Genomic DNA, 14,874 nt, shown 5'->3' on the forward strand with positions numbered 1-14,874 from the left:
TGAGCTGCCTTATTCAATGGTAACACAAGTTTCTAGATTACCATCCCTCATTCCTTCCTGTTTCAACGCAACATGGATTTAACTGTGTCAAACTCTTAAATTCTAATAAAGCTGTATAAGTATCTCCACTGAATGAAGCTCCAATTTCAGGATGTGAGATCAGTGAACTGTTGCCCCAGAACAGACACTGGTGACAATCTGGGGCTCAGTGCAGCTGCTGGCTGTAGGTGAGGAACAGGACCACACGGACCCTCGAGCCTACTCCGCCATTCAGTACGACCATGGCTGATCTTGGACTTCAACTCCATTTTCCCTCCTGCTCCCCATACCCCGTGATTCCCTGAGAGACCCGAAATCTGTCTATCCCAGCATTAATTATATTCAATGATGGAGCATCCACAACCCACTGGGGTAGAGAATTCCAAAGATTCTCAACCCTTAAAGTGAAGAAATTTCTCCTCATCTCAGTCCTGAATAATTGGCCCCTTATCCTGAGACTGTGTCCCCCCCCCATGTTTTGGACTCCCCAACCAGGGGAAACAACCTCTCAGAGTGCACCCTGTCAAACGCCTTCAGAATCTTATACATTCCAATGAGATCACCTCTCATTCTTCTAAACTCCAGAGGATATCGGCCCAATTTACTCAGCCCCTCATCATAGGCCAAATCCCTCAGCCCAGGGGCCAATCTAGTGAACCTTCGCTGTACCAACCCCAAGGCAAGTATATCCTTCCTTAAATGTGGAGGCCAAAACTGTGCACAGAATTCCAGATATGGAGTCACAAACGCCTGTACAACAGCAGCAAGACTTGCTTATTCCTGTACTCCCATCCCCTAACAATAAAGGCCAGCATACCATTTGCCTCTGTAATCACTTGCTGCTTCTGCCTGCTAACTTTCTGTACTCCTTGTGAAAGTACACCAAGGTTCACTGAACATCAACACTTATACGTTTCACACATTTTAAAAAAGAATCTGACTTTCAAAAAGTGGAAAGTAAAACAACACTTGCCACATTATACTCGATCTGCCACTTAGTTATTTAACCACTTCACCTGTCACAGCCTCTGTGTCCTCATCACAGATTATATTCCCACCCACTATGTACTGACAGCAAATCTGGATACATTATTCTCTGTCTCTTCACCGAAGACATTAACATAGATTGTAAAGAGCTGAGGCCCCATTCAATTCATTATCTGTAGCACTGTACCTCAGAGGGAGTCAGTGTGTGTAAAACTGTGGCCCAGTGACAGTTGCTGCCTGCCGAACTGTACCCCAGAGGGAGTAACTGTGCATGGAACTGTACCCCAGGGAGAGTCAGTGTGTGTGGAACTGTACCCCAGTGAGAGTCAGTGTGTGTGGAACTGTACCCCAGTGAGAGTCAGTGTGTGCGGAACTGTACCCCAGTGAGAGTCAGTGTGTGTGGAACTGTACCCCAGTGAGAGTCAGTGTGTGCGGAACTGTACCCCAGTGAGAGTCAGTGTGTTGTACAGTACCCCAGTGAGAGTCAGTGTGTTGTACAGTACCCCAGTGAGAGTCAGTGTGTTGTACAGTACCCCAGTGAGAGTCAGTGTGTTGTACAGTACCCCAGTGAGAGTCAGTGTGTGTGGAACTGTACCCCAGTGAGAGTCAGTGTGTTGTACAGTACCCCAGTGAGAGTCAGTGTTTCTGGAACTATATCCCAGTCAGAGTCAGTGTGTGTAGCAATGTATGACAGTGAGAGTCACTGCCTGTTCAAATGTATCCCATTGAGAGTCAGTGTGTATGGAACTGTACCCAGATGAGAGTCAGTGTGTGCACAACTGTACCCCAGTGAGTGTCAGTGTGTGTGGAACTGTACCCAGATGAGAGTCAGTGTGTGCACAACTGTACCCCAGTGAGAGTTAGTGCATGTGGAACTGTACTCCAGTGAGAGTCAGTGTGTGTGGGACTGTACCCCAGTGAGAGTCAGTGTGTGTGGGACTGTACCCCAGTGAGAGTCAGTGTCTGTGGATCTGTATCCCAGTGAAAGTCAGTGCAGGTGGAACTGTACCCCAGTGAGTGTCAGTGTGTGTGGAACTGTACCCCAGTGAGAGTCAGTGTGTGTGGAACTGTACCCCAGTGAGAGTCAGTGTGTGTGGAACTGTACCCCAGTGAGAAGTCAGTGTGTGTGGAACTGTACCCCAGTGAGAGTCAGTGTGTGTGGAACTGTACCCCAGTGAGTGTCAGTGTGTGTGGAACTGTACCCCAGTGAGAGTCAGTGTGTGTGGAACTGTACCCCAGTGAGAGTCAATGTGTGTGGAACTGTACCCAGTGAGAATCACTGTGTGTGGAACTGTGTCCCAGTGAGAGTCAGTGTTTGTGGAACCTGCACCCCAGTGAGAGTCAGTGTGTGTGGAACTGTACCCCAGTGAGAGTCAGTGTGTGTGGAACTGTACCCCAGTGAGAGTCAGTGTGTGTGGAACTGTACCCCGGTGAGAGTCCATATCTTCCTTGCTAAAGCAGAAAGGGGAAGGTGAGTTTTTGTAAATTAAGGTGGGGGTGGTTGCTGGTGGAGTATAGTTTCAGTTAATTGAGAGAAGTGGTTAAATTCTCACCTGGTTGTGATGAATTATAGCGTGTGCATAGTCATCATTTGGATTTCTTCGCTTAGTCTGATGAAGAAATATAAAGATGTTAAAACTGTGGTTGTACATGTGACGTACAGGACTCAGAAATCAACAATCACAGGGAGTTTGGTCAGACACTGACCTCCCTCCTTGTCATACACCCCAGAGTAAGAGTGATGAGGTGAAATGCCCCTTGCTGGACAGGCCATTGTCCAGACAAACCTCATGCCTTTTCAGAGCTGTTTTAAAAGAGAAGGAACTTGCAAAAAACCCAAGCCTTCTCTGGGTGTCCCATTGACTGAGGTACATTTGAGGGAATCTGTAGCCACTGGTGTAATGTAGCAGACGCAGCAGTCAATTTGTACACAGCAAAATCCCATAAACGGCAATGTCATCACGACTAGATAACCTGTTCTAGTCACGAAAATAAAAGCAAAATACTGTGGATGCTGGAAATCTAAAATAAAACCAGAAAATGCTGGAAATACTCAACAGATTGGCAGCATCTGTGGAGCAAGAAATAGTTAACATTTTAATTCTGTTTGACTCTTCATCAGAACTTTGACAGGTTAACTCTGTTTCTCTCCCCACAGACACTGCCAGACCTGCTGAATTTTTCTGGCATTTTCTGGTTTTATATCTGTTTTAGCAATGTTGGTTGAGGGATAAATTTTGGCCAGGACACTAGGGAGAACCCCTTTGCTCTCCTCCCAATCACGCCGTGGGATTTTTTTTTTTACATCCACTTGAGATGGGAGCCGGGCCTCAGTTTAACATCTCATCCGAAAGATGGCACCTCTGACAGTACGGCACTCCCTCAGTACTGTCCAGCTGTGTGGGGATGGTGATCCTGAGCACATGAGGTGCACAGGGAGTGACCCCTGCACCTGGACGGTGAGCCTGAGACACAACCAATATTGGGTGTTCAGTGTCATTATCATTGGGCTGGCCACATGTATTCATGGTTAAAGATCAGACCTCTCCAAAAGCAAGTAAATGAAACGCCAGTGAATGGGGGGTGTTATTGGTAAGGACGCAGTGGCTAGGGTGAGGTAAGGCAGCAATGGACCTACCGTCAAGTGTTGATCATCGCTTTGCTTCTCATTAGCATCTCTTGGCTTTCTCTGGAACAAGAAATCGAATTCAAATCTCCAATTTCCAATCTCCTCACTCCGAAAGTAACAATGTCTTCACTGAAACAATGAACCATTCACAACAGTGCGGACTGCTGTGCGAGGGGAGTTATACTGCCCGCTGTGCGAGGGGAGTTATACTGCCCGCTGTGCGAGGGGAGTTATACTGCCCGCTGTGCGAGGGGAGTTATACTGCCCGCTGTGCGAGGGGAGTTATACTGCCCGCTGTGCGAGGGGAGTTATACTGCCCGCTGTGCGAGGGGAGTTATACTGCCCGCTGTGCGAGGGGAGTTATACTGCCCGCTGTGCGAGGGGAGTTATACTGCCCGTTGTGCGAGGGGAGTTATACTGCCCGCTGTGCGAGGGGAGTTATACTGCCCGCTGTGCGAGGGGAGTTATACTGCCCGCTGTGCGAGGGGAGTTATACTGCCCGCTGTGCGAGGGGAGTTATACTGCCCGCTGTGCGAGGGGAGTTATACTGCCCGCTGTGCGAGGGGAGTTATACTGCCCGCTGTGCGAGGGGAGTTATACTGCTCGCTGTGCGAGGGGAGTTATACTGCCCGCTGTGCGAGGGGAGTTATACTGCCCGCTGTGCGAGGGGAGTTATACTGCCCGGTGTGCGAGGGGAGTTATACTGCCCGCTGTGCGAGGGGAGTTATACTGCCCGCTGTGCGAGGGGAGTTATACTGCCCGCTGTGCGAGGGGAGTTATGCTGCCCGCTGTGCGAGGGGAGTTATACTGCCCGCTGTGCGAGGGGAGTTATACTGCCCGCTGTGCGAGGGGAGTTATACTGCCCGCTGTGCGAGGGGAGTTATACTGCCCGCTGTGCGAGGGGAGTTATACTGCCCGCTGTGCGAGGGCAGTTATACTGCCCGGTGTGTGAGGGGAGTTATACTGCCCGCTGTGCGAGGGGAGTTATACTGCCCGCTGTGCGAGGGGAGTTATACTGCCCGCTGCGCGAGGGGAGTTATACTGCCTGCTGTGCGAGGGGAGTTATACTGCCCGGTGTGCGAGGGGAGTTATACTGCCCGGTGTGTGAGGGGAGTTATACTGCCCACTGTGCGAGGGGAGTTATACTGCCTGCTGTGCGAGGGGAGTTATACTGCCTGGTGTGCGAGGGGAGTTATACTGCCCGGTGTGCGAGGGGAGTTATACTGCCCACTGTGCGAGGGGAGTTATACTGCCCGGTGTGCGAGGAGAGTTATACTGCCCGCTGTGCGAGGGGAGTTATACTGCCCGCTGTGCGAGGGGAGTTATACTGCCGGGTGTGAGGGGAGTTATACTGCCCGCTGTGCGAGGGGAGTTATACTGCCGGGTGTGAGGGGAGTTATACTGCCCGCTGTGCGAGGGGAGTTATACTGCCCGGTGTGCGAGGAGAGTTATACTGCCCGGTGTGTGAGGCGAGTTATATTGCCCGCTGTGCGAGGAGAGTTATACTGCCGGGTGTGCGAGGGGAGTTATACTGCCCGGTGCGCGAGGGGAGTTATACTGCCCGCTGTGCGAGGGGAGTTATACTGCCCGGTGTGTGAGGGGAGTTATACTGCCCGGTGTGTGAGGGGAGTTATACTGCCCGGTGTGCGAGGGGAGTTATACTGCCCGGTGTGTGAGGGGAGTTATACTGCCCAGTGCGAGGGGAGTTATACTGCCCGCTGTGCGAGGGGAGTTATACTGCCCGGTGTGTGAGGGGAGTTATACTGCCCGATGTGTGAGGGGAGTTATACTGCCCGCTGTGCGAGGGGAGTTATACTGCCGGGTGTGCGAGGGGAGTTATACTGCCCGGCGTGTGAGGGGAGTTATACTGCCCGGTGTGTGTGGGAAGTAATAATGCCTGTTGTGTGAGGGGAGTTATACTGCCCGCTGTGCGAGGGGAGTTATACTGCCCGCTGTGCAAGGGGAGTTATACTGCCCGGTGTGTGAGGGAAGTAATAATGCCTGTTGTGCGAGGGGAGTTATACTGCTCGGTGTGCGAGGGGAGTTATACTGCCCGGCGTGTGAGGGAAGTAATAATGCCTGTTGTGCGAGGGGAGTTATACTGCCCGGTGTGCGAGGGGAGTTATACTGCCCAGCGTGTGAGGGAAGTAATAATGCCTGTTGTGCGAGGGGAGTTATACTGCCCGGTGTGTGAGGGGAGTTATACTGCCCGCTGTGCAAGGGGAGTTATACTGCCCGGTGTGTGAGGGGAGTTATACTGCCCGGTGTGTGAGGGGAGTTATACTGCCCGCTGTGCGAGGGAAGTTATACTGCCCGGTGTGCGAGGGGAGTTATACTGCCCGGTGTGTGAGGGAAGTTATACTGCTCGGTGTGCGAGGGGAGTTATACTGCCCGGTGTGCGAGGGGAGTTATACTGCCCGGTGTGTGAGGGGAGTTATACTGCTCGGTGTGCGAGGGGAGTTATACTGCCCGGTGTGTGAGGGGAGTTATACTGCCCGGTGTGTGAGGGGAGTTATACTGCCCGGTGTGCGAGGGGAGTTCTACTGCCCGGTGTGTGAGGGGAGTTATACTGCCCGGTGCGAGGGGAGTTATACTGCCCGCTGTGCGAGGGGAGTTATACTGCCCGGTGTGTGAGGGGAGTTATACTGCCCGATGTGTGAGGGGAGTTATACTGCCCGCTGTGCGAGGGGAGTTATACTGCCCGGTGTGCGAGGGGAGTTATACTGCCTGGTGCGAGGGGAGTTATACTGCCCGCTGTGCGAGGGGAGTTATACTGCCCGGTGCGAGGGGAGTTATACTGCCGGGTGTGCGAGGGGAGTTATACTGCCCGGTGTGAGGGGAGTTATACTGCCCGATGTGTGAGGGGAGTTATACTGCCCGGTGTGCGAGGGGAGTTATACTGCCCGGCGTGTGAGGGGAGTTATACTGCCCGGTGTGTGAGGGAAGTAATAATGCCTGTTGTGTGAGGGGAGTTATACTGCCCGCTGTGCGAGGGGAGTTATACTGCTCGCTGTGCAAGGGGAGTTATACTGCCCGGTGTGTGAGGGAAGTAATAATGCCTGTTGTGCGAGGGGAGTTATACTGCTCGGTGTGCGAGGGGAGTTATACTGCCCGGCGTGTGAGGGAAGTAATAATGCCTGTTGTGCGAGGGGAGTTATACTGCCCGGTGTGCGAGGGGAGTTATACTGCCCAGCGTGTGAGGGAAGTAATAATGCCTGTTGTGCGAGGGGAGTTATACTGCCCGGTGTGTGAGGGGAGTTATACTGCCCGCTGTGCAAGGGGAGTTATACTGCCCGGTGTGTGAGGGGAGTTATACTGCCCGGTGTGTGAGGGGAGTTATACTGCCCGCTGTGCGAAGGGAGTTATACTGCCCGGTGTGCGAGGGGAGTTATACTGCCCGGTGTGTGAGGGAAGTTATACTGCTCGGTGTGCGAGTGGAGTTATACTGCCCGGTGTGCGAGGGGAGTTATACTGCCCGGTGTGTGAGGGGAGTTATACTGCTCGGTGTGCGAGGGGAGTTATACTGCCCGGTGTGTGAGGGGAGTTATACTGCCCGGTGTGCGAGGGGAGTTATACTGCCCGGTGTGTGAGGGAAGTAATAATGCCTGTTGTGTGAGGGGAATTATACTGCCCGGTGTGCGAGGGGAGTTATACTGCCCGGTGTGTGAGGGGAGTTATACTGCTCGGTGTGTGAGGGGAGTTATACTGCTCGGTGTGTGAGGGGAGTTATACTGCCCGGTGTGTGAGGGGAGTTATACTGCTCGGTGTGTGAGGGGAGTTATACTGCTCGGTGTGTGAGGGGAGTTATACTGCCCGGTGTGTGAGGGAAGTAATAATGCCTGTTGTGTGAGGGGAATTATACTGCCCGGTGTGCGAGGGGAGTTATACTGCCCGGTGTGTGAGGGGAGTTATACTGCTCGGTGTGCGAGGGGAGTTATACTGCCCGGTGTGTGAGGGGAGTTATACTGCTCGGTGTGTGAGGGGAGTTATACTGCCCGGTGTGTGAGGGAAGTAATAATGCCTGTTGTGTGAGGGGAATTATACTGCCCGGTGTGTGAGGGGAGTTATACTGCCTGTTGTGAGCTCTTGGCCACGTAGTTCAGTATCACTTTCGGTTGAATTCACAGTCTGTGCTAAGTTAGTTGCCCTCAACAGTGTTGGTCCCAAAGACTGTGTTAGAGAGAAGGAATCAGCCAGTGTTCCTGCTCCTCATCACTGTCCAGTGACCACTGGGTTAGAGAGAGGGGGAGTGAGCCAGGGATCCAGTTCCTGACCAGTGACCACTGGGTTAGAGAGAGAGGGAATCAGCAGATTATGAATCACAGCCTCTGTGTCCAAACAATGGTTGTGATGACTGTCACTTTAAGACGAGTTCAACTGCGTAGGGGTAACATGATTTGTTCAACCAATGTGTGGCTAGCACAGGGGAACCAATTCTGTGGCTGGGTCTCCTGGGAAGCGATGGCTGTATGAGGGGGAGGGGCTGGCTAAATACAAACAGCCCTGGAAGCTCCCATACAAATAAAGTTTGTTTTGTTTGGCTAAGAAGCCTCCCAGAGCCCTGGTTCTCCAATTATACAATCCAATTTCAGCCTAAAGAGATGAACAGAGTTGGAGAGGAAAGGATGTTTGACTATGGGCCAGTAGTTAGTGTGAACAATGGGTTCAGGGTAGGTTATTTGTTGACAGTTTATATGGGAGGGGTCAGTGTCTGAAAAGAGGAAAACATTTCCAATCTCAACAAATTTGGGAACTAAACCCCAGCCCTTCTTCATGGCTGTTCTCTGCTGATGTTTATTTTTAAACCTTGTTTCTCATGTCGAGTTTGTTGGCGATGTCGCTGGCATTGGTGAAGGTGCTGGCAAGGGCCATAGCCAGAGCGTTGGTGAGGTTATGGTGTTGGTGTGGGCAGTGTGTCTGTGCTGGTACTGATGTATGTCGATAACTCCAATACCATTGTCTGATTGTCTGTAATGACCATATTGAAATGACTGTAATATTCATTGATTGTATTGATGCACCTTGTGATCCATGTGTAAAAGTTGAATCTGATTGTACTTTGTGATGGTGATTTTGAAATGTTTTGAAATGTTCTTCCAGATATTTTATGAATAAAGTATATTTTTCAACAAAAAAAAATGTGTCTGTGCTGGTACTGCCTGAGGTACTTGCAGGGCTGCAGATTGTCCCTGCTGCAATCTCAATGGGCCGAATGGCCTCCTTCCCTGCTGTACCATTCTGTGATTCTATTCTATAGCTGGAGAGCTGCGGACAGCATGATACATGCCTGTGAACACAAAGTTCAGGAATAGCACTGATCAGGTTACAGGGATTCTTGTTTCTATGAAACAGAAGAGGAAGTAACGAGACATTAAAAAAGAAAACAATCAGCCCCAGCTGATAAATTAACATGCAGCTTATTAAATGCAAACTCAAGAGGCACTAGGTCCCAGGCTAAGACAATTCTCAGCTTGGTTTCTTCTCACTCTTGTTGAGAATCATTCCAGTTTGAGATGAGGGCAGTGACAGAATCAGGGAGCTGTGGAGACTAACTCTTTCCAAAAGTTGTTGGGTAAATATTTGGTGCGGAGATGATTAGAGATTAAGGGGAGAGAGTTCAGGTGACCAAATGCCCACTGATCAGAATCAGCATTGCCTGGAGATGGGGAGACAGTGGTGCAGTGGTAATATCACTAAACTAGTAATCCTGAGGTCCAGGGGATGTTGGTTCAAATCTCACTGTAACAGCTGGTGGGATTTAAATTTAATTAATAAAATAGGAATATAAAGCTAGCTTTTTTAAATGCTTTAACGGGATGTGGGCTTCGCTGGCTGGGCCAGTATTTATTGCCCATCCCTAGTTGCTCTTGAGAAGGTGGTGGTGAGCTGCCTTTCCTGAATCGCTGCAGTTCATGTGGCATAGGGACACCCACAGTGCTGTTAGGGAGGGAGTTCCAGAATCTTGACCCAGTGTCAGTGAAGGAACGGCGATATATTTCCAAGTCAGGAGGGTGAGTGACTTGGAGGGGAACTTGCAGGTGGTGGTGTTCCCATGTACCTGCTGCCCTTGTCATTATAGATAGTAATGGCTGTCAGCTTGGAAGGTGCTGTCTAAGGAGTCTTGGTGAATTCCTGCAGTGCATCTTGTAGATGGTATATACTGCTGCTACTGTGTGTCGATGGTGGTGGAGGGAGTGAATGTTTATGGATGTGGTGCCAATCAAGCGGCTGCTTTGTCCTGGACGGTGTCGAGCTTCTTGTGTGTTGTGGGAGCTGCACTCATCCAGGCAAGTGGGGAGAATTCCATCACACTCCTGACTTGTGCCTTGTAGATTGTGGACAGGCTTTGAGGAGTCAGGAGGTAAGTTACTTGCCACAGGATTCCTAGCCTCTAACCTGCTCTTGTAGCCACAGTATTTATATGGCTAGTCCAGTTCAGTTTCTGGTCAATGGTAACCCCCCAGGATGTTGATAGTGGGGGATTCAGTGATGGTAATGCCATTGAATGTCAAGGGGCGATGTTTAAATTTTCTCTTGTTGGAGATGGCCATTGCCTGGCACTTGTGTGGTGTGAATGTTACTTGACAGCACCATTGATGAACCCTTCCATCACTTTACTGTGCACAGGACATATCTGGGCAATTTTCCACATTGCTGGGTAGATGCCAGTGTTGTAGCTGTACTGGAACAACTTGGCTAGGGGCATGGCAAGTTCTGGAGCACAAGTCTTCAGTACAATTGCCGGAATATTGTCAGGGCCCATAGTCTTTGCACTATCCAGTGCCTTCAACTGTTTCTTGATGTGATTTGGAGTGAATCGAATTGGCTGAGGACTGGCATCTGTGGTACTGGGAACCTCTGGAGGAGGCCGAGATGGGTCATCCACGATGGAGGGTATCCTCAATGTGAATACGGGACTTCATCTCCACAAGGACTGTGCGATGGTCACTCCTACCGATACTGTCATGGACAGATACATCTGCGACAGGCAAGTTGGTGAGGATGAGGTCAAATGTGTTTTTCCCTCTTGTTTCTTCCCTCACTACCTGCCGCAGACCAAGTTTAGCAGCTATGTCATTTAGGACTTGGCCAGCTCAGTTAGTAGTGGTGCTACTGAGCTACTCTTGGTAATGGACACTGAAGTCCCCCACCCAGAGTACATTCTGCACCCCTGTCACCCTCAGTGCTTCTTCTAAATGATGTTCAACATGGAGGAGCACTGATTCATCAGCTGAGGGAGGGCGGTATGTGGTAATCAGCAGGAGGTTTCCTTGCCCATGTTTGCCCTGATGCCATGAGACTTCATGGAGTCTGGAGTCGATGTTGAGGACTCCCAGGGCAACTCCCTCCTGACTGTATAACACTGTGTCACCACCTCTGCTGGGTCTGTCCTGGACAGGACAAACCCAGGGGTGGTGATGGTGGTGTCTGGGACATTATCTGTAAGGTATGATTCTGTGAGGATGACTATGTCAGGCTGTTGCTTGACTAGTCTGTGAGACAGCTCTCCCAATGTTGGCACCAGCCCCCAGATGTTAGTAAGGAGGACTTTACAGGGTTGACAGGGCTGAGTTTACTGTTGTCGCTTCTGGTGCCTAGGTCAGTGCTGGGTGTTCTGTCTGGTTTCATTCTTTTTTATTGACTTTTTAGTGGTTTGTTACAACTGAGGCCATTTCAGGGCAATTAAGAGTCAATCACATGGTTGTGGGTCCGGAGACACATGTAGGCCAGGCCAGGCCAGGTAAGGGCGGCAGATTTCCTTCCCTGAAGGTCACTAGTGAACCCGATGAGTTTTTACAACAATCGACAATGGTTTCATGGTCACCATTAGAATTTTAATTGCAGATTTTCTGCTGTGGTGGGGTTTGAACCTAACTCCCCAATTACCCTGGGTCTTTGGATTACAAGTTCAGTGACAATGCCAGTATGGCATCGCCTCCCCTAGTCTCAGTGAAACATCCTGCCCAGTATTTCTCTATTGACTCAAAGACTTAAAACCAGCTGTTAAATCCCCTCCTTGACTCCCTCTCTGGAGTATTGTTCATCTCTGTCTTTTTAATTATATTTGCTCCTCCTGTAACAATGCAGAAAAAAGGACAAACCAATCAATTGCATCCCTGTCTCTTACATCAATAACTGATACATTGACTGTCAGACTAATGACCCTCTGAGAGAAGAAATTCCTCCTCATCTCCGTCTTAAATGGGAGACCCCTTATTCTGAAACTGTGCCCCCCTAGTTCTAGATTCCCTCCACGAGGGGAAACATCCTCTCAGCATCCACCCTGTCAAACCCCCTCAGGATCTTACATGTTTCAATAAGATCACCTCTCATTCTTCTAAACTCCGAAGAAGTTAAGGTTCTGTTTTTACCTGGTTTTTCTTTTTCTGATAAACATAAGCAGTTGCTGCGAGGAGTCCCATCACCAACAGAAACAACGGTAAACCCACGCCGAGTCCGATCACCAGGTCCTGATCTATCTTGAAATAAAAACACCAAAACACTTTACACAGCATTGGCAGGGCTTCTAAACTCCGACTTGGGTGAGACCCATTTTAATTCTGTCCAATGAGTTAAAATCTCACCCCCACTCCCCTCCCCGTCCCCACACCCTATTCATACCCCTCCCACCCCCAAAAATTACATCGCCCTCATTTTAAACAGCCCCTCAATTTAAACACAGCGCCGTGTTACAGCCATTTTAACCCACCTGTTTCATAACCCTGATTTACATCTCTCCTTGTTTTATGTCTCTCTGGTTAACTAGGCCCCCATGTTATAAAAATGGTACTTTATTCAAGAAGCAGGTATACAGCCTGAATTGCAGTGTAATTTACAATGAAAAATTTACTAAATAATCAGGTTTATAACATGCAACAAGTGACAATTACATATTAGCAAAAATAGATAAACAAACTCAGTAGGTAACGGGAGTGGTGGGAGGGATATTAAAGGAAGGCTAATGTTGAATTGAAATTATATAAAAATTACAAACCAATACACCATTACTACATTCCAGGCGCTGAAGTAGGTATAAATTTCATAATTTAAATGCTTCATTGAGGCCCCTGCCATTGCCATGTTAAGGAATAAGGCTACGTCGGTGGTTTTCTGTCCTACATCTTATGGGGCTGAATTTATTTGAATTTCTGAATGGCCTCGATTGCCCTGGGTGAAGTGGGGGGTAACCAGTTCTGAAATTGGGTCGATTGCGTAAGGGATTTTCCAAACTTAGTGGAAATATTGTCTCTTCTTGGTGCAGAGTTTTGAGTTTTGTGGCATGAGGGGGGTTGTCCTACCACTGGTACCCGGGGCCCAACATCAGTTTTGACGTGAGTGTCTGTATTCTTCCGATTTGGGCAGTTAGTGCGCGCGAGGAGAGGATGTCACACAGGCACAGTGTGTTCAATCGCGGGAGCGGGGTGGTCAGTGTGGGTCAACAGCAGGTCATGGGCAGGGAGTCTGAAAGGGATGAGGGATCCGAAGGTGAATATCCATTTGTTTGGGGTTTTTTTTTGGCCATCCCACATCAAGTCAGTTTGAATGTGTTTAGCCATCAGGATGTTCATGGCTTCCACCTCTGTCAGGGTGTAACTGCCTGATTAATGTCAAGGGACATGTGCTCATCCTGTATTTCCCACACACACTGAGGACGTTAAGATTTCCAGAACCTCAGTGTCTGCACCCCATGACCCAGGCTCTGCGACTGTTTCCAGTGTGAGGCCTGAAGGATAGAGCGCATCAGGATTGGGAAAAGGATCGCTCGGAGCTGTGTCAGCTGCGGTTAATTAAAGACGTTCGGATGGACACCCATGGGATCTGACATACTCAACGCTTTCAGTTACTCCTATTAACACCCCATCCCAATTTACACTGCCCCTCGCCCACCCGATTTATACCCCTCCCTGATTTACACTGCCCCTCGCCCACCCGATTTATACCCCTCCCTGATTTTCACTGCCCCCCCCACCCAATTTATACCCCTCCCTGATTTTCACAGCCCCCCCACCACCCCCAATTTATACCCCTTCCTGATTTTCACTGCCCCCCCCGCCCCGGTTTGTGGTCCAGCCGTGTTCTCGGCTGGTGGGTTAGGTCTGAAGTGGGGGAGGTAGACTCGCCATCGCGAGCACTTTATCAACATCAAATCATTCCAAAGAAGGAATCAATGGGAAAGGGAAGTTGCGGAGGGGATAGAGGCACCTTTTACTCAGGACATTGACCTGTTTTATACCTCAGAAACAAATTTAAAAACATGAAAACTCAATTGCTGTAGAATTTCCCTGGGGTACATTGCCGAGGTCCCTGATAGATCAGCTCCCAGGGATCGTGGGGTGGATGAGGATTGAAATGCCGAGGGGCCCATTGCTTTCTGGTAACCATGGAGACCCTGGCCTCCAAACCTGGCTACAACAGGACATCACCTTTATCGCTCTAGTTCAGAAGCTCTCAGTTCAGTGTGAGGATTCACCCACTCTCCCTCCAGCGAAGCAATACGAGGCCCTCACCCGGCACTTTGAAAGCTTTTTATTCCCTTTCAGATGTGAAGGAACACAATCTTGCATCCCAACATTCCTCCAATCTTTCTTCCCCTTCCCTTTCCTCTGACACCATCCCTTCTTCCAATCTCACCCCTTGCAAGTTTCAATAACCCCCTCTGATCGTCCTCCCTCTGGCTCTGAACAACCTGTCCTCAAAGGGTTCAGTTTTACCCCTTGCGCCCCCATCTCAATGACTTTCGAGTTGAGTGTGATGCTGAGCTTCTCTCCCATCACCGCTTCACTCGCCTCCTCACCCAGGGGCCTGCCCTCTGCACAGCGCACCTTTTTACCCATCTCCAGGATTCTCCCTCCGCCTGGACCCCTCCCTTTGGTCTCTTACCCTCTCTAAAGTGTTGGTGTAACATCGACAGTCTCAATTTCTCTGTACCCATCACTCACTCGAACCGACCTCCCTCTGAACTTCCTGCATTCCTTTCTCTCAATCAGTAAACCTGCCGACAAGGAGGGGGTGGGGGGAGCTGTTGTTGTTTGACAAACCGGCCTGTACCTTCCAGAGGCTGAACGTTAACTCTCCGACACTTTCTCCTACCCCCCTGCTGACCATGACCCCACTACCAAACATCAAGCCAGGACTCTCACTGACCTCATCTCCTCTGGAGATCTCCCCTCCTCAGTCTCCAGCTTCATAACCCCCTGACCCCGAGAAGCCCACTCCTA

The 14,874-nt window shown here is 50.0% G+C and overlaps 1 protein-coding gene across 1 annotated transcript in view; it reads right to left on the bottom strand.

The window, feature by feature from the left end:
• Positions 1 to 14,490, bottom strand: part of LOC144668480 (uncharacterized) — a 37,602-nt gene extending 23,112 nt beyond the window's left edge. The window contains exons 1-4 of the mRNA XM_078530513.1: positions 14,368 to 14,490; positions 12,028 to 12,135; positions 3,665 to 3,715; positions 2,580 to 2,636 (exon numbers count right to left, since the gene is read on the bottom strand). Coding sequence (XP_078386639.1) covers positions 2,580 to 2,636; positions 3,665 to 3,715; positions 12,028 to 12,135; positions 14,368 to 14,490 — 339 coding nt within the window. The remainder of the gene's footprint in view (positions 1 to 2,579; positions 2,637 to 3,664; positions 3,716 to 12,027; positions 12,136 to 14,367) is intronic.
• Between the last annotated feature and the right edge of the window lie 384 nt (positions 14,491 to 14,874).

The sequence above is a fragment of the Cetorhinus maximus genome, chromosome 27, assembly GCF_964194155.1.
Source record: "Cetorhinus maximus chromosome 27, sCetMax3.hap1.1, whole genome shotgun sequence".
NCBI lineage: Eukaryota > Metazoa > Chordata > Chondrichthyes > Lamniformes > Cetorhinidae > Cetorhinus > Cetorhinus maximus.